The sequence below is a fragment of the Schistocerca serialis genome, chromosome 5 (assembly GCF_023864345.2).
Source record: "Schistocerca serialis cubense isolate TAMUIC-IGC-003099 chromosome 5, iqSchSeri2.2, whole genome shotgun sequence".
Classification (NCBI taxonomy): domain Eukaryota; kingdom Metazoa; phylum Arthropoda; class Insecta; order Orthoptera; family Acrididae; genus Schistocerca; species Schistocerca serialis.
In genome coordinates, this window is record NC_064642.1 from 44,686,496 (window position 1) to 44,709,037 (window position 22,542).

Genomic DNA, 22,542 nt, shown 5'->3' on the forward strand with positions numbered 1-22,542 from the left:
CACACACACACACACAAATTTTCAATGAACACATTAATGTACTGAATTTGTGCAGAAGTTATGTTGTACTTATATACAAATCAGTTGGTTTTACTAAGAAATTCATCAATGGAGTAGAAGGAGTTGGTCATCAATAAATCCTTTAGGCTTCTCTTAAACTGAATTTCATTGGTTGTTAAGCTTTTTATGCCTGCTGGCAAGTTATTGAAAATGTGTGTTCCTGAATAATGCACACCTTTTTGTACTAGACTAAGTGACTTTAAATCCTTGTGAAGATTATTCTTATTCCTAGTATTGATTCCATGAATTGAGCTGTAAAGAAGTTGAGGATGAGTGCTCATCCTCAGGCATCCGCAGGCCAACAGAAGGATAGAATGGGTACACAGGACAATCGGGAAGATGCTGAGTTTTTATAAGGATTCTCATCACCATCAGTGGGACGAGTATTTGAAGCATACTGTATGTGCAGACAATGTAGAAGTCCATACAAATACTGGTTTGTCTTCATATGAGGTAGTGTACGGGCGAAAAATGCCGTCACCGTTTGATTTAGTGAAGCTACAGAAAGGAAGGATCGGTGAATCTGTACGTCAATTCGCAAGGACAATTCAGGGAAACGGGTACAAAAGGCGAATACAAAGTCTTTGGAAAGGCAGGAAGACGCAGTAAAGTGGAAAGGAAGTTTATCATAGTGTAGAGTGGGGCAATGGTTAATGCTGTCCAGCCCCTATATGCAAAAAGGGAAAATGAAGAAGTTTCTCATGAGGCACCAAGGGCCATACTAAATTGTTGAAACCACATCTCCCATTAATGCTAAGCTTCAGCTGCCAACTAGAACAACGATAGTACACATTGGGTGGTTACAGCCATTTAAGGGTTGTCCAGATGTGATTTCATGCATGGCACAGGAAGGAAAGAGGAAGAAAGAGAGAGGTGCTAAGCACAGAGAAAACCTGGAAGACTGAGTACAACATGAAGTACCGTATGCTTTGTGATCCAGAAAGTAGTAGAGTATTTGTAGTTGTTTCTCGTGTCATGTATCGTAGAGTTTGCATAGAGTAAATAGGCATTGTTTTTTCATATGTTGTATGTATTTTCGAATATAGCCTGCTGTGGACAGCAGTCCTTTTGAAGAGGGAGGATGGTGATCCCTGTCTTCAGGTCACTGAAAGGGGGAGCGTTGGCGGTGATTCATCTCTTCGTCATTGGGGTGGACACCTTGCGGGTGCAATGCCTGGATGGGGGTGTGCTGTACTCAAGGCAGGAAGATATGGTGGTGTTGAGTCACCAGCGGGCATTAAGGTTAGTATGGAATGTATGAGAAATGCGGAATGAAGTAAGAAGGCTTATAAGACGCTATGGAAGCAGGTAGGACGGATGGAGGAAGCGGTGACACGGTGGAAACGAGGATGGCTGAACACAGGGGGAAAATTTTTAAAAACAGTTTTGGGAACCACAGAAGAAAGAAATATAAAAGAACTGAACCACATGGTGGAAGCGGTGAGGCATCTCACAGAGGAGAGTAGCGCAATGGAAGCTTGGCATGCAACTCAGATAGGGACATTGGAACGGGAAGTCCTGAATAACACACGGCTGCTGCGCACATTAACAGGGCAGGTAGTGGAATACGCTAAGGCGCCAGAAGACGTAATAAATCGTAACCTGGAACCCTACAGGGGCAACTAGACATAGATAACAGGGTGGTGTTAACCAGACTTTTGCATGGGGTAGCTGACAGTGTGTGGGATGTGCAGGGAGTAATAACAAATCTGCTAGAAGTGCTGCATCACCAACTGCAAGGCCAGATAAGTACCGATTTGTTACTGCCGTACCAATATTTACCTGGGTTGTGCAAGATGCAGAAGGAACTACTGTCAGGTTATACTTAACAATGGATCCCAGCGAGCAAAATTTGCCGTTTTTATACCATGCCCCAACAGTGTGGGTAACAACCGACTGTGTACGAGTGTATATTTTAGTCCAATTTCTGGTTATGGGGAAGAACGCGAGATTTCGGTGTTGCACGGTCCACCCATATCCAGTGAAGTGGGGAGCGTTAAGCAAGTTTGTGGAAGTGAAAATTGGAGAGGTATTGCTGATCTCAGCAACTAGAAATCGGTACGCTGAGATGGCAAGGGAGGAATTACGAAGCTGCCATAGAGGGAAGGTAAGAGTATGTTCAGCCAGGGTGGTAATTACCAATCTGGACACATGCACGGTCCAGTTATTTTTAGCCAGGGGGAAAGGAAGAGACTGTCCAAGGATCACAGTGGAGCCAAAATTGGGCCTGCAACGGGGCAGGATGTATTGGATCTTAGCCACCTACGAGAATTTCGTAGTAGTAGCAAGTTGTTTGGAGTGGGAAGTATTTGCAGAAGCGAAATGTATAGAGCTCGAGGGGAGAGGAATTTTAATCAATGGAACTAAGTGTAACATAATAGGAGTAACCTTCCACCTGCCAGCGTCAATTTCAGGATTCACGCAATTGAATGTTATGCAACCACAACTGTACTGTCCAGAATCCACTTTAGAGTTTTTTGCCAAGGCAGAATCTGGCCTTGTTAAATCAAACTCTGGTCTGTTGAGATCCGTAAAGCAGTTCATTTTGGAGCAAGAGAGGCGCATATGAGCTGAACAGCTTGTGCAACATGTCGCTCAATATAGGGAAAGGCAATGGCAAATAATGATCATTTTGAGCATTTCCGTGCCAAGATTGATTGCAGCCTTAACTTTGTTATGTGTTTTTTTCTTTCTGATCAGGTGGAGAGGTAATTCCAAGAGGCAACCAAGGGTGGACCAAGTCCCAGTGGATTGGATACCGAGGGCGTGAGACGAGTAGGTAAGGGGTTGATCGAGCAGTGGTCGACCAGTAAGGAATTTTTACGTTTTGTTTCATGCCATGGTTTAATGGGCACTAGACCACATTTAAGTTTCCTAATAGTAAGGATATATGCCATAGGTGCTGACACAAACAAGTTAAGAGCTAGTTAAGGGTCGACCTAAGGACTGGGTCTTTCCAAAAAAAGGAGAATAATGTAGTGGCACCACCGTTTACGATAGGGAAACTTAGTTTTGTGCAACGATCTGAGCACAAGTTACTGCCAGATGCAGGCCGGATTGCAGTGAGTTACACATACCAACAGTTGCGAAGTAGAATAGAGGCCACAGGGCCATCAAATTGCTGAAAGGATATACGTAGCGGTTTTGCATGTCCCAAATCACAGGCAGAAGGGGACCACTAGCCAACCTAGACTGTTATGAATAAGTGATGCGAAGCAGCACGTGTTGAAAAACAGAGGTGCACACCTGCATCTGCGTATAAGTAAGTGTGGCTTTCTAACAAGATTCATTCAAGTTTGACAGCTCTCCTGGATGGCAGGGCATGTCACACCACCAGTTACACGCAGCAGCAGGTGGGGCGCCATGGTTTCAGTCCACGGTGGTTGACTGGTTTGACTCTCTGAGGCCGACACAGGATCCATAGCTAGACAGCAGTGGGCCACTCCATGGCTTGCTACTGCGGGCAGTCGTCCTGGCTTCCAACACCAACACACACTGGAGGCCTCCCGAGGCAAGGGCCGTAGACTCAGACTCCGGATCGCAGATGCTTGTTGTCGCCATGATCTCAGCCACGCCATCAAGAAGCACACAGCTGGCTGCCTGCGGCTCACACCGAGCGGCGCTGAGTCGGCAGGGATGCAGACTGCTGAGTCGCTGGCTAGCATCCTGATGATGACGCAACTTCATACAAGGCCGACACACAGTGCATGCACGGGTCGCTGAGGAAGCCATTCCGCGCCAAGCTGTTTTGCAGACAGTGAAGTGGTGACCTCAGCATTGTGGGGCCTGGTGACGCAGACCGAGGGGAACACAGCACTTTAGTTGGAATCATTAAATCACTTGGGAAGCTCTGATGATTATTTTCAGCCATAATGGCTATGTTTGTGCACCGTGACTGTGAAGGATAATTATTTATTTCAAGTTTCTACTACCAGTCACTTTTTATTTTATGCTTAATCTAATGTAATGCAAACATAATGCATTATGTTAGATTAAGCATAAAATAAAAAGTGACTGGTAGCAGTAACATGAAATAAATAAAGCTCTGATGAGTCTTAATACGGTGCCTTCTACCTCTTCCCGCTACATTTGGTCACCCTGATACATTTGGTGGCAGAAGCACCCTACAATACAAACTTCAGAGTATCTGAGCAGTCTGCATCAAATATTCGGTCATGAGGACGAAGATGAGAGGAACAAATTAAAAAAATTCAGAGACATCATGGAATATGCTCTTGACAAGTTTGTTCTGAGTATGATCTTAAGGGATGGGAAAGACCCACCACTGTTTAGTAGCCGTGTTAGAAAACTACTACGCAAAAAAAGGTAACTTCATCTCACATTCAATGGAAGTAAAAACCCAGCTGACAATTAAAAGCTGACCAAAACGAAAATGATTGTAAGGAGTGCAAGGAGAGAAGCGTTCAATGACTTTGAAAGTAAAACTTTGCCAGCCAATCTGAGCAACAATCGTAAGAGGTTTTGGTAGATTGTAAAATTTGTCAGAGTGTTAAAATCATCTATTCATTCACTCAGTGACTATTCTGACACAGTAATCGACAATAACAGAGGGGAGACCGAAATACTGAATTCGGTTTGCCAAAATGGTTTCACAGCAGAAGATCGTAACACGGTCCCTACTTTCAATCTTCTAACAAGAAATAAAAACATAATGATAAATGAATCATCAATTAAATATTTTATTGTCCAACACCGAAATGACAGATATTGAGATAACTGATAGTGGAATAGAAAAAAAACTACAGTCGCTTAGTAGTGGGACCGGATGAGATACCTATAAGATTTTGCAAAGATAATGCGAAAGAACTTGCTGGCATTCCAGCAGTAATTTATCGTAGATCGCGTGAGCAACGAAGGGTACCTAGAGACTGGAAGAAAGCGCAGGTCATTTCCGTTTTTAAGAAGGGCCGTAGCACAGATACACATTATATAGACTGTTTTCATTGACGCCAATCTATTGTTGATTTATGGAACATGTTTTATGCTCAAGAATCATGACGTTTTTCAAGGAACAAACTCTCCTCTATAAGAATGAACATGGACTCCCTGCGGTACTCAGCTCCCTCTGTTCCTCCATCAAATCCGCAGCGCCGTAGACAACGGTGTTCAGGTTGATGTCGTGATCCTTGACTTTAGGAAGGCATTGGACAATGTCCTGCACAGCGGTTTAGTGAAAAAAATCAGTACCCAGAACAACCACCTCTGGCTGTAATAACGGCCATGATACGCCTGGGCATTGAGTCCAACAGAGCTTGGATGGACTGTACAGGTACAGCTGCCCATGCAGCTTCAACACGATACCACAGTTCATCAAGAGTGCTGACAGGAGTATTTTGACGAGCCAGTTGCTCGGACACCATTGACAGACGTTTTCAATTGGTGAGAGGTCTGGAGAATGTGCTGGCCAGGGCAGCAGTCGAACATTTTCTGTATCGAGAAAGGCAACATTCAGTCGTGCTTTATCCTGCTGAAATGTCGGGTTTCGCAGGGATCGAGTGAACGATAGAGCCACGAGTCGTAACACATCTGAAATGTAACGTCCACTGTTCAAAGTGCCGTCAATGCGAACAAGAGGTGACCGAGACGTATAACCAATGTCACCCCATGCCATCACATCGGGTGATACGCCAGTACGGCGATGACATGTGCGTTCACCGCGATGTCGCCAAACACGGATGCAACCATCATGATGTAAACAGAATCTGGAATCATCCGAAAAAATGACGTTTTGCCATTCGTGCACCCAGGTTCGTCGCTGAGCACACCATCGCAGGCGCTCCTGTCTGTGATGCAGCGTCGACCGCAGCCATGGTCTCTGAGCTGTTAGTCCATGCTGCTGCAAACGCCGTCGAACTGTTCGTGCAGATGGTTGTTGCCTTGCAAATGTCCCCACCTGTTGACTCAGGGATCGAGACGTGGCTGCACGATCCATTACAGCCATGCGGATAAGATGCCTGTCATCTCGACTGCTAGTGATACGAGGCCCTTGGGATCCAGCACGGCGTTCCGTATTACCCTCCTGAACCCACCGATTCCATATTCTCCTAACAGTCATTGGATCTCGACCAACGCTAGCAGCAATGTCGCGATACGATAAACCGCAATCGCGATAGGCTACAATCCGACCTTTATCAAAGTCGTAAACGTGATGGTACGCATTTCTCCTCCTTACAGGAGGCATCGCAACAACGTTTCACCAGGCAACGCCAGTCAACTGCTGTCTGTGTATGAGAAATCGGTTGGGAACTTTCGTCATGTCAGCACGTTGTAGGTGTCGCCACCGGCGCCACCCTTGTGTGGATGCTCTGAAAAGGTAATCATTTGCATATCACAGCATCTTCTTCCTGTCGGTTAAATTTCGCGCCTGTAGCACGTCATCTTCATGGTGTAGCAATTTTAATGGCCAGTAGTGTACATAGTTTACGTTCGAAAATTTACATCGTTACCAAACATAACAGAGAATCTGCTATTAACGCTTTAGCTGTAACATTTTGCGAAACAGATAACTGAAATATTTTCTAAACTCGCGACAACCAACTCTATGATTCATAGGCTTCTATATCAACCACAAATAGTAGGTGGTCTCAGTCCGATATTGTGAAATTTATACAACGGTTAGAGGATCCCAGACTGAATACTTCGCTATCAGGAATCAATGGTCAGAATGTATATTTCATATGGTATGACTTGTTGAATGAACAAGGCATTTTACGCTCCTGTTTGTAAACTGCTTATACTTCGTAGCAAGCAGCTGTCTGCCGGATCGACGTTGGTGGCGCTACATTGAAAAACATTACACAATGCTCTGTGATGTATCTGTGAGTTTATCACCGATGACAGTTCATTAATGGTTTACGCAAATGGAGTGTTACTCTTTACAGTAGTTTCGTGGCCTGGCACTTACTGTATGAAGCAACAGTGCCTAGTACCTGAAAAAGCCGAAAGGATCTACAGAAAAAGTTTCTTAAGAGGTGACGTTCTAATTGGAAGAAATTTGTCGAAGCACTGAGTAATTGAACCACACAGAGAAAAGTAATTGTTCGCACACTATAATTTGAAGAGATGATGTTAGATGGATTGGGAGAAGATTCATATACAGGGTCAGCGTATCCCGACACAGTTATCCTTGTACTCATCTGAATACAAAGTACGTTTTATCTGTCTTGGTCCTCCACTTAGTGTACGAACGTTGATACACCTTACTATTAAAATCAGGTTCTTGGAAGGCAGGGTGCTCATTACAGGCTGTCGGATATCGGGCGAAGTTGAGAGAGAATGAGTAATGTTAATGAGGACAGGAGTATTAGTTGAAAGTTTGAAGGTGAAACAGGGCTTACTCAGAATTCTGGGATCAGTTTAGCGGATATTAATTATGTGTGCATACAATAAGTAATGTTTATTGAATAGAAAATCACGTAGAGCTGGTGAGCTATTCATGTTGTCCCACCTATTCTAATCACAGGAAACAAAAGCGTGTACTTACAGTTTGTCCCTGCTGTCATAAAAAATAATATAGGATTCATTATGTACAGATTAAAACTGTACAACACGTAGCATAGAAACTCAACCAGTATCTAGTGAGCACACGTAGATTCGCTGTTTTTGTTGATGCCCATGGGTGGATGACAGTTTCCTCTGACGGTCATGGCGTGCGTACAGAATAAACTGGGTCCGTAATTTGAGTAAGTCTGTCAGCTAGAATCTTCTGCCAGTCCCTGTAACTGTAATCAGTACTGAGACCATTCTTTCTGTTTACCCTTGGATGATGTGGACAACCTCTCTTTAAACGTGATATGACCATTCTAATGACTTACTAAAATTGGTATGTTTCAACATTACCTAAAATCTACGCAAATATGAATGGTAGTTTATTGTATTTAACTTGATGCAGTTATTAACTGTAGTTTTCCTGTTAAATTTTACGTAACAGAACTAAAGATTATCACGAACAGTAATCATAATAAGGTACATACAACTGAAAATAATTGTAGTAAAAGGGCTATTATGCTCGGGTGCTCTCAGTGTGATATTACGTCAGCCTTTGAGAAGATTTTCTATCATTTAGTGATCCGGAATTGTACAAGTTTATCTAAAATGATTCCGTTTGCAGCCACTTCGTTTGCTATCGTTCGTTACCAGTTCTTCTTTCCAGATGAGCTTCCACAGTTATTGTCTGTAGCTCTTGTAATCTGTTGCATGTGGTTTTAATACGAATGCCCACTTCAGTCCTAACGTCCGTTACCACTAGAGAGATACCCTCATCGTTAGATTGGACATGGAGGTTCTGGTCTGTGTAACGTGCGATCGCCCTATTTCACTCCTATGGGTTTCTTCCAAGGAGTTAAATCAAATCGTTGGCCTACGAGAACCCAATTGGTTGCTAGAGTCGTTGGTGCAAGGCTGAGTTTACAACAGACAACAGGGACATTTCAGAGAAGCCGGCGAGTTTTTATGCGGAGTTGTAATGCATGTATCTAGACTGACGATCTAACAGGTATTCATTTCCGATTACTAATTCCTTTGTCATTTTACATCCATTATCGACTATGTATCTTGAGTTTATCATTCATGTTCTCAAGTCGCTAGATACACTCCTGGAAATGGAAAAAAGAACACATTGACACCGGTGTGTCAGACCCACCATACTTGCTCCGGACACTGCGAGAGGGCTGTACAAGCAATGATCACACGCACGGCACAGCGGACACACCAGGAACCGCGGTGTTGGCCGTCGAATGGCGCTAGCTGCGCAGCATTTGTGCACCGCCGCCGTCAGTGTCAGCCAGTTTGCCGTGGCATACGGAGCTCCATCGCAGTCTTTAACACTGGTAGCATACCGCGACAGCGTGGACGTGAACCGTATGTGCAGTTGACGGACTTGAGCGAGGGCGTATAGTGGGCATGCGGGAGGCCGGGTGGACGTACCGCCGAATTGCTCAACACGTGGGGCGTGAGGTCTCCACAGTACACCGATGTTGTCGCCAGTGGTCGGCGGAAGGTGCACGTGCCCGTCGACCTGGGACCGGACCGCAGCGATGCACGGATGCACGCCAAGACCGTAGGATCCTACGCAGTGCCGTAGGGGACCGCACCGCCACTTCCCAGCAAATTAGGGACACTGTTGCTCCTGGGGTATCGGCGAGGACCATTCGCAACCGTCTCCATGAAGCTGGGCTACGGTCCCGCACACCGTTAGGCCGTCTTCCGCTCACGCCCCAACATCGTGCAGCCCGCCTCCAGTGGTGTCGCGACAGGCGTGAATGGAGGGACGAATGGAGACGTGTCGTCTTCAGCGATGAGAGTCGCTTCTGCCTTGGTGCCAATGATGGTCGTATGCGTGTTTGGCGCCGTGCAGGTGAGCGCCACAATCAGGACTGCATACGACCGAGGCACACAGGGCCAACACCCGGCATCATGGTGTGGGGAGCGATCTCCTACACTGGCCATACGCCACTGGTGATCGTCGAGGGGACACTGAATAGTGCACGGTACATCCAAGCCGTCATCGAACCCATCGTTCTACCATTCCTAGACCGGCAAGGGAACTTGCTGTTCCAACAGGACAATGCACGTCCGCATGTATCCCGTGCCACCCAACGTGCTCTAGAAGGTGTAAGTCAACTACCCTGGCCAGCAAGATCTCCGGATCTGTCCCCCATTGAGCATGTTTGGGACTGGATGAAGCGTCGTCTCACGTGGTCTGCACGTCCAGCACGAACGCTGGTCCAACTGAGGCGCCAGGTGGAAATGGCATGGCAAGCCGTTCCACAGGACTACATCCAGTTTCTCTACGATTGTCTCCATGTTAGAATAGCAGCCTGCATTGCTGCGAAAGGTGGATATACACTGTACTAGTGCCGACATTGTGCATGCTCTGTTGCCTGTGTCTATGTGCCTGTGGTTCTGTCAGTGTGATCATGTGATGTATCTGACCCCAGGAATGTGTCAATAAAGTTTCCCCTTCCTGGGACAATGAATTCACGGTGTTCTTATTTCAATTTCCAGGAGTGTATGTATGGCTATTGCGCGTATCGGAGGTCTAGGCCATAAGTTTCAGAACACAAACTATGGTCTCAAGATACATACTTCAAATCAAAGCCATAAAATGGATCTTTATGAAGAACTTAGGGTTTAGATCTGCAGAAAAAAATTAGATTAAAATGTATTACATGACCATTCTGAAAGCCAAACAAGCAGTTTCAAATTTTCGACACAGCATTTGACACATTTTTGAATATTTAACTCATTCCCATGTGATTATCATGAGTGTAACCATTTCCCAATATTTACCTTACATCACAGTACAGTCATAAATTTTTCCATCTAGGTAATAAATCTGTGTGCTTGTAAAAATGTAACAGTTTCGTCGTATTTGTCAAATGTGTGCTGTTTCAAGAGGCACCATATCGAGGATTTATACGGCATACCGGGATAGCGGAAAAACGTAATCCGCTAAGTCACAACTCGGATGAAAGTGTGTGTTGGGTGATCGTGACAGTTACTGAAGAGCTTTGTCACGAAATGTAAGAGGGCAATAACTGCTAAAGTCACTGCAGAGTTCAATGCCGCACTCACAAAGCCTGTCGTCGTCAAAACAACACGAAGAGAACTCCATAAACACGGAACTGCAGATCGACCATGAATTCCAAAACCACATATCAGTGATGCAAATGCCCGTTACAGGGAAACAACCGAAGGCGTGAAACATGGACTGTGGAGCAATGGGAAAAGTCGTCTGCTGAGATGCATCTTGATTCACACTACTTACAAAATCTGGCTGAGTTGGCGGTGCAAGAGCAAAACAGGGCGGCGGTTCGTTGACGATTTCGGCGACAGGCCTCTGTTCTCACAGCTCGCATAGCAATGACCAGATATCAATACCATACAGCCTTTGTGGCCTACTTTGGCCTGAAGGGTGCTTCATCATTGTCCACCTCCTTCATCGTTACTATTTTGCGTGAGAATGGCATATATTTAGCTTGATAACCATAGACGACCTGTATTTATCCATTAGGAGGCGACTAGAAGCTGTTTCCATAGCTTTTTCCACTTCTTGAAGACCATAGACTTGTAGAGCTCTCGGTGATACACATATACAAGTCGTAGACCACTCGGAAAGCACTCGCTGATAACTGGAAGACAATTCAAAGGCAGAATGAGATTTTCACTCTGCAGTCGAGTGTGCGCTGATATGAAACTTCCTGGCAGATTAAAACTGTGTGCACGACCGAGACAGCGCACACTCCGCTGCAGAGTAAAAATCTCATTCTCGAAACATCCCCCAGGCTGTGGCTAAGCCATGTCTCCGGAGTATCCTTACTTTCAGGAGAGCTTCTGTGAAGTTTGGAAGGTAGGAGATGAGATACTGGCAGAAGTAAAGCTGTGAGGACGGGGCGTGAGTGGTCCTTGGGTATCTCAGTTGGTAGAGCACTTGCCCGCGAAGAGCAAAGGTCCCGAGTTCGAGTCTCGATCCGGCACACAGTTTTAGTCTTCCAGGATGTCTCAATTGAAAGACAACTCGTGTCGTTGGACCATGCAAACCCCTAGACATCCAACCAGCGAAAGGATGCTGTCACACATCATTTCAGTGTAGGCGGCTGGCGTTCTAAATTAGAGCGGTTACACTGGCACACCATCCGTGAACCTAACCGTAACTGTGTTGTTGTTACGCTGCTTACGTATGCCCAGCTCGCAACCCTGCAGATATGTCCTTGGATAGAGCAAAGAGAATCACAGAATTAATTAAACGCACAAAAATTGTGAGACAGTGTACCAATATATAACGCTTTACACAGAAACGTTCTCAATAACTGCAGGGAACTCCTGTACAGAATAGGAGTGTGGCACATGGAAACCTTTCAACTGAGACTTGAATACTTTCGATTTGACATTCAATTTTCTGCTAGAAGCCTATTAAAAAAGAAATGCCACGCGGGGTAGCCGCGCGATCTCAGGCGCCTTGCCACGGTTCGCGAGGCTCCCCATGTCAGAGGTTCGAGTCCTGCCTCGAGTATGAGTGTTTGTTGTCCTTAGCGTAAGTTACTTTAACTTAGATTAATTAGTGTGTAAGGCTAGGGATCGATGACCTCAGCAGTTTGGTCCTGTAGAAACTTATCAGAAAAAAAATAGAAATAGAAAAAGAAACCAGCGAACAGTCCATACCTTTCTCCATAATACTGAAGGAATTGTTATGCGCGTATTGTTCACTTGTCTAGTGTTTCGTGGGACTTAACATCTGCACTATGGGACTTAACATCTGAGGTCATCAGTCCCCTAGACTTAGAACTACTTAAACCTAACTAACCTAAGGACGTCACACACACCCATGTCGGAGGCAGGATTCGAACCTGCAACCGTAGCAGCAGCGCGGTTTCGAACTGAAGCGCCTAGAACCACTCGGCCACAGCGGCCGGCTTTCGTGGGTGAATGTCACAGTTTCCCCTGAAGACGTCAATACACTCAACAACAAGCCCAATGGTGAAGAATCTATAATTTAAGGAAGTTTCAAGACAGCGCTAATTTCACTACGGAGTTAAGGATCTATTCTGAAACCATCTAAGAGTTCGTCTGACAGTGGAAACACCTACCGGAGGGCGCCGATTGTGCTGATATTTCACCCGATTGTAGCGCATACTTTGATGTAACGAACACGAAACTAAGGTTTAAAGAGTTACCAGCTTGTCTAATACCACGAGAGAGCGCCGACCGTAGAGAAGTGGCGTTAGTGCAACGCGCTAATGCATGCTATTGCCTCACAGGTGCTACTTTATGACGGGGTTAATTACCGTGCTGGTGCAATCAATCATTGTCTACGAACTGTTTCTGCACTGTACGCTGTACACTATGCTATGAAATCTCTACTTACTGTTGTAAGCTAAGCGTCTTCTTATGCACAATAGGAGGACCACACCTTAAGCACGGTTAATACCCCCATAGTGCTACACATCCTCAATCGTACTTCCCTGTTGGCACTACACATGACGGCAGATAACGTTCTCCAGGCATTTCCCAAACCTGAACCCTCCCATCTAATTGTCACAGAGTGTAGCGTGACTGATCACGCCAAATCACTTGTTGCTACTCATAAACTAGCCGCTCGCTTAGATCACCAGAATCGCCGCTTAGAGTGACTGCAGAGATGTGTGGCTTAAGATGTGGTATTGGACCACTGACCCGACTGTTTTTAACTCCGTACCCACGGTCATTCTGCTAGCTGGACTGCTGATACCATTTTAGAATTCAATAACAAATTCCTTCTGCTGATTTCATAAGAAGTTTTTTTCATCCACCCACAAAGCTCGTAGTTCCCTCTCTGCCGTAGATAAGGTCTACCTGATCTCTGTGTGGCTGCTGTCGTTTCTTCGCATCCTCACTTCACAGTCACGTCACCAACAGTCGACTTGGACAGCTTTCGAAGCGCTGAAATGTCGGTGATGGACTTATTACTTCGGTAAATTCCAGCGACGTGTCTATATTTAAAGTCACTGAGCTAGGATGTTGGCACCATTCTGCCGTTACTGTTTCTCATATAACGAAACATTCCCTACCTTCTTCTAAATGGCGGGTCTGTCTCTTGCGACATCTAGTGGTCAATTTCGCATTGTGTAGGGGTGTCCCGGTGCGTTAGATAAGATAGAGTATTCAACAAGGTCATAAATACCTCAAACTCGATTTCTCTAAATGGTTGAGATGCACAGTGTGCTAGGACAGCAATTTGTTACGTCTATGTACGCGTTCCAATCACATTAACAAGACCACAAACTAAGTTCGACGTCAACGTGCAACAACCACTCAAAGCCGGTAAGTAGCAGTATTAGCTGTGGAAAGTGTATGAGGCGTTTCGAGGAGCCGAGCAAACAGTGCCACCGTTAGTGTAACGCGGCCACGAAGCGATTTATCTGCTGTCCGTAAAGACACCATCATTGGCTTTAGGGACAAGGATGGCATTACTTCCGAAAAAGTCTGTAAACAGTTTGTCTGCCGCCATGGCTAAAATATCCCTGCATGGAAAAATGGCGCTACGCAAAACCTGCGCCGAGGCAACTGGTGCATCACGGGCCAGAGATGAAAAGTTCGAACGACGACTACAGAGATGCGTACAGGAGATTGGACGTCCAACTGCTGAGAAAATGACTGCCCAGATGAACCAAGGCGGTATCAACAGCTTTTTTGGACAACATCGTTGTGGAGATGAAGCAGCGATTAGTATGATTAATCAATTATTCAAAAACAGTCTTAATCGCATTTATTATTACTATACCGCCAACCGGTTTCAACCGGACGTAGGGGTCATCTTCTGGGCGTTTACACCATTGGTCGACTGCTGGTGGTGTCACTCCTGTCTACATAACGGCAGGAAACTAGACAGGAGTGACACCACCAGCAGTCGACCAATGGTGTAAACGCCCAGAAGATGACCCCTACGTCCGGTTGAAACTGGTTGGCGGTATGACAATAATAGATGTGATTGAGACTGTTTTTGAATAATTGGGTATCAACAGCGTCTCCTAGAAGACCGTTCAGCGAACGTTGCCGCATTTGAGCCTCCACAGTAGACACCTGGTTCATGCACCCGTGCTGACTGATGTTCGTCGGCGACAAGGCTGGAACTTCCACGACAGTAGCGCAACTGGATGTCCACTGAGTGCGACTGTTCGGTCTCGCCCACTCATCTCGTATAGATGGTGTCTAAGGGATGCTGAGTTCTCGGAATGTTATACAACAGTTCAAGCAAATAACATAAGTAGCTTTATTTCTATAAAGCAGATAGACAGTACTTTAATGTACAAAATGGTCGCAAACGATGGGCGACATGCAACATAAATCAAAGTGCTTGCTACGCGGAATGTTCCTGCAAGTTGACACACATAACTGATAACAGTTCTCGTAGCACTCGCTGAGAATACTCCGCAAATTCTTTCCACTAATGTCCTGCCGAGGCTGGCAGGAGCGGCGGTTTTATACACTCCTTGCAGAAGTCGCTCCTGGCGCGGCGCGGTCCTTGTCAGCAGGCTATTGGCTGACGGCGCCTCACCACCTTCTCTGGTCTCGCGTTCTTCCTCTTCGTGCCGTCGCTTGTGGCTACGCCAGAACAGCGACAAGTAATTTTCGAAATGAATAATTTTTTTTGCTCCATCGAAAAGACAGTCTTCTGCGTGGTGCTTTCCAGGGGAGGAATTACCCACAAAAGTTCGACGAAGTCGGAGCTCTGGAAAAAAGATGGTGGCAACTTTTACCACAAAGATCGGGTATCTCACCTCAGTGACCTTGGACACACGTTGTACAGTCAGTGCTTAATGGTGCGTGAACGATTGTCTTCCAAAAGTCATCGCCACATGGAAGCCACAGCATCCAAAGTCCAAAGTCCTTCTGTTGCATTACAGCAATGCATCTGCGCACAGGGCTGCCAGAACGATGGACTTTCTCGAGAAGTAAAAAGTGCGAATGTTATCCCATCCCCCCTATTCACCTGACCTGGCCCCCAGTGACTTCTTTCTGTTCCGTAAGGCTAAGGAAAAAATTCGAGGGCAGCGGTTTTCATCAGATGAAGAGGCCATTGCAGCGTACGATAGTGTACTAAGTGACATGCCAAAAGAAGCTTGGAATGACACATTTTCTAAGTGGTATACATGCTAATGGAGAATATTTTTGAAAAGCTGGAAACGTATTTTTGCAAATTTTTTTTCACACTGCTAAAAACTTTCGGCATAGCCCTCTTAGGTTTCAGACACTTCTGCCGAATACGAACGAGGAACTGTAAAACTATTTCGCGACTTTGCCATCTAAGAACGTGGCTGGTAAAAAGGAGGAAGGACCAGAGGAATATTTTGTCCTTCTGGTCGCAGGTAATAATTCAGTTGGCGCGCGGCCGAAGGCGCACGAAATCCGCAGCCAGGCAGCCACCTCGAGAATATTCAGGCGCGGCGCGGCTGTTCGCCGCGGCTGTTCGCCGCGGCTGTTCGCCGTGCGCAATCTCCCTCTCGCGTGATTGGCCATGTGTGCCGCGCGGGCCCGCCGCGTTCTTCTCCCTCTTGTCGCTGACGCGCTGCTCCAGCGCCGCCGCCGGCGACGCCAGGAAATTACAAGCGCCGGCTTCGATACCGCAGGCGACGCGCCGCGCCGCGCCCGCCAGAAGCCGGCCGCCAACTTCCGCCGGCCAACTGTGCACAGCCAGCAGCGGGCGCGCCGTGCGACACCCGCAGAGCTCCGGTCGCCTGCCTACGGGCTCGCTGAAACTTTGCCAAATTACGGATAACTTGCGGGTTGGCCTCGAGAGTCCGCGGCGCAGCTCTAGCACAATACGTTTTTGTTTCCGGAAGCTGCATTCCCTTACTTTATATTACCTTCACTTATATTTCTTTATTGCAAATTCAGTTCAATGAACGCTTTTTAAATACATGAGGTGCACTCAAGTTCTAAGGCCTCCGATTTTTTTTCTCCGGACTGGAAAGAGAAACGTGCGCATTGTTTTAAAATGAGGCCGCGTTCATTGTCAATACGTCCCAGAGATGGCAGCACCGTACGGCAGATGGAATTTTACCGCCAGCGGCGGGAATGAGAACTGTTTTAAATACTTAAAATTGTGACGTTTTCCTTACTTTAACAGCGTGCAATCATTCGTTTTCTGAATTTGCGTGGTGTGAAACCAATTGAAATTCATCAACAGTTGAAGGAGACATGTGGTGATGGAGTTATGGATGTGTCGAAAGTGCGTTCGTGAGTGCGACAGTTTAATGAAGGCAGAACATCATGTGACAACAAAGTGAAACAACCTCGGGCTCGCACAAGCCGGTCTGACGACATGATCGAGAAAGTGGAGACAATTGTTTTGGGGGTTCGCCAAATGACTGTTGAACAGATCGCCTCCAGAGTTGGCATTTCTGTGGGTTCTGTGCACACAATCCAGCATGACGACCTGAAAATGCGAAAAGTGTCATCCCGGTGGGTGCCACGAATGCTGACGGACGATCACATGGCTGCCCGTGTGGCATGTTGCCAAGCAATGTTGACGCGTAATGACAGCATGAATGGGACTTTCTTTTCGTCGATTGTGACAATGGATGAGACGTGGATGCCATTTTTCAATCCAGAAAGAAAGCGCCAGTCAGCTCAATGGAAGCACACAGATTCACTGCCGCCAAAAAAATTTCAGGTAACCGCCAGTGCTGAAAAAATGATGGTGTCCATGTTCTGGGACAGCGAGGGCGTAATCCTTACCCATTGCACTCCAAAGGGCACTACAGTAACAGGTGCATCCTACGAAAATGTTTTGAAGAACAAATTCCTTCCTGCACTGCAACAAAAACGTCCGGGAAGGGCTGCGCGTGTGCTGTTTCACCAAGACAACGCACCCGCACATCGAGCTAACTTTACGCAACAGTTTCTTCGTGATAACAACTTTGAAGCGATTCGTCATGCTCCCTACTCTTCTGACCTGGCTCCAAGTGACTTTTGGCTTTTTCCAACAATGAAAGACACTCTCTGTGGCCGCACATTCAGCAGCCGTGCTGCTATTGCCTCAGCGATTTTCCAGTGGTCAAAACAGACTCCTAAAGAAGCCTTCGCCGCTGCCATGGAATCATGGCGTCAGCGTTGTGAAAAATGTGTACGTCTGCAGGGCGATTACGTCGTGAAGTAACGACAGTTTCATCGATTTCGGGTGAGTAGTTAATTAGAAAAAAAATCGGAGGCCTTAGAACTTGAATGCACCTCATATGATTTAGTAGTCTTTAGCATTAACCATTTAAGTTAGTAACTACAGATTTCATATATTTACTTGGCGACCTGATTCTTGAGGAGACTGGGAATCACTAACATAGTCCACAGTGGAGGACGTGTTGGTCTCACCGCAGACTTATAGCACTGAGCCACACAGAGTTGATTTCATCAAAGTGTATGGGCCTGAAGATGGCGTTGACGCAATGTCGAAACTAGTCGCCAAGTAAATATAAAATCTTAAGTGTGATGGAATGCCGAGTTACAATTGATGTGCTGACCCCGCAACTCTCCAGATCGGATCCCGGTCGAACACATCTGTGTTGTGACTGAACGTGGTGTCAGATCTCATCGCCCCCCTCCCCGGATTGTATGAGAATTACGTGACTTTGTTGTGCAAATTTTGAGCCAATGCCCTCCAGCGACCTACCAAGGCCTCACTGCTTCTAAGCCATGACGCGACCCCGCTGTTATCCGTGCCAAAGGTTGATACACCGGCTATTAGTTAGGTGGCATAATCTTCTGGCTTATCAGTGTATACAGCACAGGCATTGGAAATTACGTTAATACCACGTAAACTTCACGACACACTTTGTACATTCACATACTCAGTCCATACATCACAACTTCTTAAGCTGGAACTTTTGTGTCTGACTTATAACTAGATATCTGCTTCTTGAAGAGACTGGGAAACACTAACATAGTCCAGTGTGGTTAGCTGTCGAAACAGGTCCGTCACAGATGTAGGTTTGAGAATTCCTGCTCTGATCAGGGCCTTAAGAAACTTACGGCGTTGTTTGTCATAGCGTGAACATCCTAGTACTCATGGCTGAGGTCAGCAATCTCACTTGGGTGGACTTTGCAGTATGGAAGTGGATCAACTTTGAACCAATAGAAATGTGAAGGGTAACAGCCGTGAACCAGCCGGATGCGCGTAATAGGAGAGGTATGACGTCTAGGTAGCTTGATTTGGGGGAACCAGGTTTTTCACGAAATACGCGGCTGTATTGCAGCATAATGTCTTCCTTTGGAATGTTGTGAGATCTCGCACGTCTGTGACCATTATGGATGGACCTTTTTCATGAATGCTTCACCAGTACGATTCACAAAAAGGTGGGGGAGATTAGACTAGATCTGTGTATTCAATGACAGCCAACGAGCTTTCGGTTTTTTCTATAGATCTGAGCTTTGAGTAGTTCATTTTTATTATAGGCATATGGTACACATACTGTGCAGCCAGCACCTTATAACAAATTAGTACGCCTGAAATGTGGCTCTAGAGTCTGTTACATTTACATCTCTGATCTCGAAAGATTAACTATTAGCTAAACCATGAACCCTTGCACCTGTACAAAAGTGTAGAGTAGACTGCCGGAACAACTAGGCTTTACATCGGTATTAGTTGTCTTCAGGGTTGTTCCAGACCAAGACAGCGTCAGGGAGACCCTTTGATGTGATCTGAGGGCCACGTGATTCCTGGATGAACTATGCTTCCGCTGCCCGCATCCGTGTAATCAGTGCGGTGACTTACTGGTCGCTTTTACGCACGCTGGACCATCTCCAGTATTCTGTAATACGTCTAGAGTATTGAAGTAACAATGAGAGTAAATCTTTAGAGATCAGAGTCTTAATTACAAAACGATGCCTTCGTAGCTGTTCCGTGCTAACCACGTGGACCTTGGCCGCAACTTGGGTATGGCCATTTGGGCCTGTAGTTCGATATCAAACGAAAACATCTCATAATTTATATTATGTGGTCTCGGATTTTCATTCTAAATATCGACTGATACGGTTTGTTCACTAGTGGCCTCACTCTGTGGACTGAACGAAATATGAGTTAATCGATGGCTAGTGATTCCTCTCCACGTACGTGTTCAGAAAGTCGTTTTATCCTCAAATACCTTCTTAAAAGTAAAATGGATTGGATGAAAAGATACATTTGACTTATATTGTGCTCAGCATCAGTGTAGTTGTTTGCACCACGCGTGCGCCTGCGTAGTTATAACTCTCTAGGAGAGACACTCACTTGAACTCCAATGTAAATGGAGACTTCTAACCATGTGCTTAGTTGGGATACAAATGTGGAATTGAAATAGCGTTTCGATTCACTTCACGTCACGTCTCCGTATTTCCTTTTGTCAACTGGAAACTACCTCGTACCAAGCAAGCGCTCTTCTAATGCACAGCAGCTTGATTTGTTTAGAGTCCATACAAAGTTTCGTGATTTGTTTCAGGTGCACATGCTTACATTCAGATCGCATTGTTGCAGAGCAGAGCAGATCTTCTGCTGCTCAGATAAATTAGGAGGGTTGGAACTTTAATAGTGGCAACTATTTATTTACAGCTCGCACAAAATGGATACGTGTTTCAAAGTTTTACTGAGCTTCAAAGTAATCACCATCATTGTGTATAACCCGTTGCAAACGATGTGGAATTCGTAGGATGCTCTTAGCAGTGCCCGTTGTGTTGACAGTTCGAGCGGCGCGGTCTATTGCCCGACGAATTCGTAGCAGTTCTGAACCGGATGCCGTGAAGACTTTGCTTCAGTTTAGAAATCGAGATGAACTCACGAGAGCATTTTACCATGTTTCTTTGTTGACACTAGACGACTCGCGATCATTGCTTTAGGGGTAAACGAACGCGTAGTGCTGAGTAGTATTCAACAAATTGTCTGTCACAAACCATCGATCAAATTGTTGTGAACGCGTGTTCCAACTGTTGCAACTTCCCTCTCACAGAGAAAGTTACACAGGACAGCCTACGAGCCAGGGGATGTGAGTCCGAGAGGAAATGATAACGGTTTGCTGCGCAAGTCGCTAGCAGAGGGAGCTATGTTTCAGGTCACGTATTTCATGGAACAAACAGCGCGGAGCCTAGCGTCACTGCTCTCCAGGACGTAAGCTGCAGTACGCAATTTGACCGACAGAGTTTGTTCCTGCGGGAGTTCCAGCGAGAGATGTCGGAGGTCCAGTTTCTGCCGACGTCGCCGGTACCGCACCAGTTCATCGCAACTCACCTGTCCGAAGTCAGAGCCGCCACCCTTCGGCGCTGCTACGACAGTGCCGAAGCCAAGTACAGGATTACTGTGCACCGATTGGACTTAGCCTCATACCAGGACTGTCACAGGCTAGGGAAACTCTACAACCACATCTTGATGCTGAGTATTTGTGTGTCATTGAACGAATATGCCTTTTGGAAATAGACAAGTAGTCATTTCAATAATTGTGCTCATAGATACGCGTGCTTGATATACGATTGACAATAACGCGGCTGTTTAAACTGACATCGGCGGCACTACGGTGTTAGCTTGTAATCTCCCCCTCACTTATCGACCTTAATGACAGTGAAAAATTAAGCCGCGTGTACCTAATGGAAATTTGGGAAAAGCAATCATCACCGAAGTTAATCTGTCGGTAAAGAGGGAGGTAAGGGTTACATCTAAATGAAAGGAAAAATGCAAATGAAACTAGTGGAAATTAATTTTGAAAAGGGGTAAAGTTAATAAAGAAAGTAAATGTGCGGCCGTCACGTTAACAGTTAACTAGCGGTAATTAGATATTCGAGATTTGGGGGAAATTACGGTCGCCAGTCCTATGGACAATTACTATAGTAACTGAAAAAGAAAGGTTATTACACATATAATTAGCACTAGAAGCGTGGCAACTGAAGGTTGACACGTGTAGTGTGAAAACTGAAAGTTTGTCAGAAGTAATAAATTTCGCTACACTCTGACTTAATTTAGCAAAAGAATGAATAAAACCGGAAAATCGAAAGTTAATTTAGTGACTGAAATTAATAGTGAGATTTGCTTCTGAAGCACTACGAAATTCAGTAAAATAAGGTTAGTCTTGGGCTACCTCAACAATCATTTCAAAAGCTACTTGGATCTACGCAATTTAGAAATAAGAGATTTAACTTTGAACTTGAATTAAATGATTCTGGACAATTAACAATAGTAACATTTAGTACGTACCAAGCTGATCTGCAGTCACAGGTAAGCTAAAATATGGTAACAAAACTCGCACTCTTAATTTGTGCTTGTGTAATCTAAATATTGTAGCCAGCTATGGATACCTTAACTGAACTTTGAAATTAAAGCAGTGAAATGGAATGATATTACTTTAATGCTGGCGTCTGAATTTCAACGACACTCGGGTTCATTTCGGAAAAGGAAGGGACCCTGCTTGGTAATGCAATTGGGACAATGAGCAACAAAGGTTCATGCTAAGTTCTGTAATTTTGTGAGGCAAATGGAACAATTTTAAAAGCTGAGGTCTGCCATACAGTTCTAAAACTTTACGTGCTACCAGTCTTCCTTGTTGGTTGATTGAAGGTTTGAAGTCGTCGATCGAGGAGGTGACGACAGTCACTCATTGTCGGCCGTCGCTGTTGCAGAAGCTGGATGTTGGCGCGCCTTCTTCTCGACACGGTCTCCAGCCGAAACGGGCTCTTGATGTGTGCCAGCTAACGCTTCCCGTCCGCGACACCATGTCAGAAACTAACATAGCAAGTCGAGTGCAATTACATGCTGCCAAACCCCTAAAGCGCGGCAACTCGCGGGAGCGTCACACAACACACCTGCTCAACCGCACTACTCCAGCCAGACTCTCTCTGCTCTGCCCGCGCTCCACGCGGCAGAGTTAACACTACCGAAGATCCTAAACACTGTGGTTCTCTACACGACCTATCGATGTATTCGTTCGACAGCATAGTTTTCCCTAGGCAACACCCAGCGTAAAATACAAA

The 22,542-nt window shown here is 45.7% G+C and overlaps 1 protein-coding gene across 1 annotated transcript in view; it reads left to right on the top strand.

Annotated features, from left to right (window-relative positions):
* The window catches only part of LOC126481735 (uncharacterized), a 118,907-nt gene that overhangs the window by 58,799 nt on the left and 37,566 nt on the right, over window positions 1–22,542 (top strand). Inside the window, exon 3 of the mRNA XM_050105689.1 lies at window positions 15,927–16,343. Within this exon, the coding sequence (XP_049961646.1) occupies window positions 15,927–16,343 (417 nt within the window). The remainder of the gene's footprint in view (window positions 1–15,926; window positions 16,344–22,542) is intronic.